We start from the raw sequence: 6,117 nt of genomic DNA, 5'->3' as shown, positions 1-6,117 counted from the left end.
TTTGGGAGGATTATGCCCCACCCTTGTCTATTAGTTTTATACAGTAAAACAAATAAGGAACACCTGGGATTTTTAATCAATAAAAGTTTGATTAATCTAAACTAACTAAAACAAATTGCAAACATATATAGACTTAGTTTCAATGAGAAAAGTGACAGAATATGTAAAAGTAAAAGTTGTAGTCTTTCAACTGGTGTGTATGATGTCACCATCTGGATTGGGGGCGCCATAGCTGCGTAGGAGCAGCTGGGGCAAAGAAGAAGAACAAGTCAGACTTCCGTTTCCTGTTAAAAGATCCGCGCTGCAACATCGCATCATGTAAGCTTCTACATTTTGATTTTTCTCCCCCACATATCTTTGAGTTGTTTTAAGTTTAGCAGATAAACAAACTGCTTCCCAGTTTTATAGGTAAAACTGGGAAGAAGGATAGGAAGTTAATGTGAAATACTCAACAAGCTAGCTGTAAATTTAGCTCGCAGGGCTAAGCTGTTCACAATGGCAGTTGCATGTGTGGTGTTACGGGGGCAACTGGCAGCCGTGTGCCCTCTGCCCTGCAGTCATTTTCCCGTTGAAGTCGCTATATCTGAAGGATCTGAAGCGGAAGAGGACTCGGATCCAAGGCAGACTAACGGTCACCGGATGTAGTTAGAACTACAACAAAGCACCATCTCAGAATCACAGGGCTGAGGCAGTCAGCCAGGTCCAGGTTGAGGTTGAGTCCACTATCACGCAGCCAAACTCAGGCTTATAAGTCTGAGTCAGGAGCACACACACCTAGGCTGAGGGTCAAACTGATTGGAAGAAAACACACACACACACACGCATGTTTACATGGCTGTCTTTGTGGGGACTTTCCATTGATCATAAGCCTGAGTTTGATTCATTTCTACAGCCTAAACCTTACCTTCACCCAAACCAAAACTCAATTCACACCTTAGTACCAAATCTAACCCCTGACCCAAAAACAGTGTTTCTCCTTGTGGGGACTGAAGCCTGGTCCCCACAACGTAGTTTGTGTCAGAAAAATGGTCCCCCAAAGTATTACAAATAAACACACACACACACACACACACACAGAGAGAGCTAGGCTGAGGGTATGGCTGACCTCAGGAACAAGACGAACGAAGTGAAATTGATGCATCACTGACCTGTCTAAAAAGACATTCCTCCCCCCCGCCCCCCCCACTACCTTCCTATTTTTTTATTCTGAAATATTTTCATAATTCGGATAAGTTGGTACATCCTAGCAGTTTGTTCCATAGATCACATTAAAACCAAGCACCTTGAGTCAACAACAGAGAGCAGAGTTAGATATAGTTACAGACTCAGATCCACCAATAAAACAAGGCCTCAATATGATCACTGATACTGAAAAGCATGATTATTGTCATAATGTAACTCATGGTTAAATATGATTATACATTAAGAGATAACTTTATTTGCACCAATCCTATCTGAAGTGTGTTTCTCCATACAGTAGATCTGAACTTTAAAATTTATTTCAGCAGAATGCCTAAATCAAAGGAAGTGCTGTCGTCCACATCTGGAAGTGACTCTGACAGTGAAGTAGAGACTAAGGTTTGATCATAAATGCAAACTTATTTGTTAACTTGTCTGATGTATGTATGTATGTATACACACACATATATATATATATATATATATATATATATATATATATATATATATATATATATATATATATATATACACAGTTGGTTTAGTGTGTTTTTGTAGTTTCCGTTACCTTAACTGTTCTTAATAGTATTATTTTTTTTAGACAAATCTTTTCTCAGCCAGTGTTCACAAGTTAACCCATGAGCTTAAAATAATTTCTGTGTAGTTGCTATGTTTGGATATAATGGCAGGTATCATCTGTTCCTAGGCAAAAAGAAAGAAGCCAAGTGCACCAGAAAAACCAGCCAAGAAACAAAAAAGCGGAGAGAGCTCAAAACCTGGTAGCTCCTCCAAAGGCAGTGGTGATGGAGACAACATGTTCCAGGTGAGCTGCAGTAATGTTACAAAACACAAATATTAGCTGATGTATCAGAAGAAAATGGACACTGAAACTGCAGACTGTAGCACTGACACAATCAGGATAGTAAGTGGTGATTTGAGCCTCCTTATTCTTTTAAAGTTTTCCTGTATGGTAAGGTCAAAAGAATAAAGGTTTGAAAAAAATATACCAGCATGCATGCACTCTCTCAGGTTGTGGATTGTAAATTTTGTGATGGTCCATGGTTTGTGATTAAACTTGTAATCATAGAGAAAACCTCTTTACAGAAGTTCTAAAACTTGCACAGTATTACAATGAATCCATTACAGTTGATCCCCCACACACAGCCTCACAGGAGAGATGTGCACTAGAGTTTAGATCAGACCTAAAGAATCCAACCCTACCCAGAGTGAACCCATAGACGGAGGTGGTTCTCATATTACTTTCAGTCCCTATGAGATTATTGAAAAGCTATGAGGGTCAAAAAGGAAGTAGAAAACCCACAATGGGCAGTGAAATGAACCTGTTTTACTATAGCATGGCAGTTGGGATTTTATACCTGATGAGACACTTTAAAGTGTCATTGGTGTGATAAAACTACTTGCAATCCCTTTATACTGTACAAGATTTTAACAGAAATATTCTATGGTTGTCAGAAGTATAAAAATCTAACTCAAAACTTGGAAATAAGAGCACGGGCTGCACAGTGGCGCAGTTAGTAGAGCTGTTGCCTTGCAGCAAGAAGGTTCTGGGTTCCTGGCCCGGGTCTTTCTGCATGGAGTTTGCATGTTCTCCCTGTGCATGTGTGGGTTCTCTGGCTTCCTCCCACAGTCCAAAAACATGACTGTCAGGTTAATTGGCCTCTCCAAATTCTCCCTAGGTGTGAGTGTGTGTGCATGGTTTTGTCCTGTCTGTCTCTCTGTGTTGTCCTGCGACAGACTGGTGACCTGTCCAGGGTGTACCCCATGTCTTGCCCTGAACGTTATTTGGAGATAAGCACCAGCAACCCTCCAACCCCACTTAGGGACAAGGGTGTACAGAAAATGGATGGATGGATTGATTGATTGATTCAATCAATCGATCGATCGATTGATTGAAAAAACAAGCACCAGACGGAGTTCGGCTATATCAGAGGCTTAATGCAGGAACAAAAGGACATCCGGAGCAGCCAGTAAAGCAGCGCTCAACTACCAACACTCACCTGGATCACGGTCAGAAAGCTAAACAAATAACCCGAAAGATAATTCAAGTCTTCGAGCTGGCGGTGTAAGACGCTGGTTCTGTTCTCGCTCTTGGACCGCCACTACGTGCTACTGGTAGTAATATTTCACAGATGGAGTGCCGTCAGTGAACTCTCACACTGAACCTCTGTTTAAAGCTGCAGCATGCAACTTAAGCAAAAAAAAAAAAAAGATTTTAGATATGTTTTAAAACTTTTGCTGTCCTAAGATAAGACAGATAATCTCAGAAAAATAATTGTTCTCGTGTTCTGCAGAATTACTCAGCTCATTCAGAAACGGCAATCAGAAACAGAATTAGCTAGCCAGGAAGTTACGATTTAGTAACTCAAGATTGTTTATTTTAATGCAACCTGCATTTGACTTTGAATAAATGTCTCCTTTATTACTTGACATTATTTGATATAGGCAGATTTATTTGACTAATAATTTATGGAACTGAGAGCTTTACTGTTAAATATTATTTTACTGATTGCAGATTTTTCAGTTGTCCTTTTGAGTGAGTAGCTGCTGCATTGTGCCTGAAAGTATTTTGCATGTTTATGTCTAAATTAGGTGAATTTATTGCCAGATAATTTTTTAAATTTTGCCAGATCACATAATATCATTTCTACCTAAAGCAAAAAATTAATAGTCAATCCAGGCGATCGGCCGAGATTGGCCTCATGGGTGATCGGTATCTGAATCGGCAGCAAAAATTTTGATCGGAGCATCTCTTAATATAAACAGATCTGTTTATTACCATTCAGTGATTTGGAGGTGACAGATGCCCAGTTCCAACCCTTCCTCCCCAGAAACGAAGTCATTGTTTCTTCCTGAACTACATGGCTCAAATAAACAAGGTTGCAGTCCTTCATTAGAACCAGCTCCTTTTCTTCATCACTACATTCAGCCTCTTCCTCCAAACTGCACATAAATCGCTCAAGTCTTTGCTGAACTCTCACAACATCTTCCGCTTCCGTGTATTCAGCTTTAGTTGTTCATGTTTTGACTTCCTCTTATTACAAGACAAGATGGCGCCAGCGTTTGACCTGATTACTACAGACAGAAACAATACTGAAATGTTGTGGAATTTATCAGTCTGTGTGAAATATTTATTAACAGCTTTTGTGTACACAGATTGAAAACATAGTAGTCCATCTTTTAAATCATGCAAGTGTTATGTGTGAGTGACACTTAAGGTTCTCTGTACGTTAGTTATTTGTGTTGTTCATGACTGACTGAATTAATAATACAAGTCTTTTTAGTTTTTTGTCTGGCTAGGTACCTAAGATAGACATAAGAAAAAACAAAACAGAATAAGGACAACACCCTGAATATGGGGTGAGCTGTACATTAACTCCAAATAAATTAGACTCAGAGTCATCCATCCCTGTTTTATAGATGGAAGGTGGAGCGAAAGCTTTGGATATTTTCCTGAAAAGATGAAGTCCAAACTTTTCTTGGCAGATCAACACAAGAGAACAAACATTTGGCAGATGGATGGTCAGGAGGATGGCTGACTCCTGCTGTTGGCTCTCATGGTTTTTGATGTTTCCTGATAATTCCACAGAAATCTATGTCTATGACTCCTGGCCTCTAACATGACCACAAACTGCTCATGCAGAACATGCAATGCCTTTTTTGATCCTGGACTTAAAAAAGGAAGTGGATTTAAGTTCTGAAGCAGGATTGACTCTCTTCTTGTTCTTGCAGATCGGTAAGATGAGGTATGTCAGCGTTCGAGATTTCAAGGGCAAAGTCCTGATTGACATCAGGGAATACTGGATGAACCAAGATGGGGAGATGAAGCCAGGGAAGAAAGGTAATCCCATCAGGAAGTTTCGGTTATGTTAAATTATTACTATTGGATGTTAGTATTGCTTTTCCACACATGGTTATTCTCCTTTGTTTTGTTTTTGGCTTTTAGGCATCTCCTTGAATCCTGAACAGTGGAACCAACTAAAGGAACAAATTTCAGAAATTGATGATGCAGTTAAGAGATTATAAATATTCCTTTCATCTTTACCTGTTGAACTAATTGGCCATGTTTGTTAGGTAGTTTTGTAAAGCATTTTGATTTATTTCCTAATTTGTAACTTTTAGGTTTAGTTATGTGCAAACCTTGACTTTGTGTGTGAAAGTTATTTTGAGCTATTCTTGTGGGCTGTGGTGGGAGGAGTAGGTGGGTAATCATTATACTTTGTTGGGCATAGTGCACCAATACAGTGACTACAGTCATGTTTTTGTATTGATTAATAAAACCAATTCACTAGCTTAATTTGTTGTTGTTCCTGTTAACAGCTCTCTTAGAGTTAGAAGTCGCAGGACGTGGTTTAATGTGATGTATTGCTTCAGAGAACTTAGTCTAACGCCCCTTTTCCACTGGCTGTAATGATCCCGGCTCGGTTCGCTTTGCAAGTGTTTCCACCGGCCTTTTTTCGAGGCTGGCCCTGCTTTTTAGGTCCCTGCGTTGGCCGGCCCTGCTTTCGTGGATGATGCAAGCTTCGCTCCTGTTCACTGATTGGCTGTGGGTGTGGTCAGACATAGTAGCAAAGAGAGAAGAAAAACGAAGGCCTGGTCCCAATACTCGCATTTCCACCCTTCTCCCGCCCTTGTGTCCTTTAAATGCGGGTTCATGTTGAAGGGTTTGAGTGCGTAATGTGTCCCACCTTCTTCACATCCGCCCTTCACCCCGCCCATTTTGGGTACTATTTCTGCCCTTGCACGAATTCCGCATTTTCACGTATTTCAATGAAGTGTATTACCCAAAATTAACTGTTGCATGTGACTTTTTGAGTTGCAAGCAGCAGTTAAAAGGTGGATTTATGGCAATGTTTTGTAGTTTCTTCCAGTCTTTATAGAAAATTCAAAGAAAATAGCATGACAAGACACATTAGTAAT

General features: G+C 39.9%; 1 protein-coding gene across 2 annotated transcripts; it reads left to right on the top strand.

Moving 5' to 3' along the window:
* The first annotated feature begins 214 nt into the window (after positions 1 to 214).
* LOC106934845 (SUB1 regulator of transcription) lies at positions 215 to 5,494 on the top strand. Of its 2 annotated transcripts, none has more exons than XM_015014988.1 (5): positions 215 to 318; positions 1,506 to 1,578; positions 1,886 to 2,002; positions 4,930 to 5,038; positions 5,144 to 5,494. In XM_015014988.1, exons 2-5 carry the CDS (start codon positions 1,510 to 1,512, stop codon positions 5,221 to 5,223), a joined length of 375 nt encoding a protein of 124 aa, XP_014870474.1. In that variant the 5' UTR covers positions 215 to 318; positions 1,506 to 1,509; the 3' UTR covers positions 5,224 to 5,494. The 2 variants fall into 2 exon arrangements, with proteins under 2 accessions (XP_014870474.1, XP_014870475.1); XM_015014989.1 differs by having other exon boundaries at positions 228 to 318; positions 1,509 to 1,578.
* Positions 5,495 to 6,117: the final 623 nt, after the last annotated feature.

Source organism: Poecilia latipinna, unplaced genomic scaffold (assembly GCF_001443285.1).
Source record: "Poecilia latipinna isolate Pla-1442-1.1 unplaced genomic scaffold, P_latipinna-1.0 Scaffold1871, whole genome shotgun sequence".
NCBI classification, from domain to species: Eukaryota; Metazoa; Chordata; class Actinopteri; order Cyprinodontiformes; family Poeciliidae; genus Poecilia; species Poecilia latipinna.
This window is presented reverse-complemented; position numbering and strand designations above follow the sequence as displayed.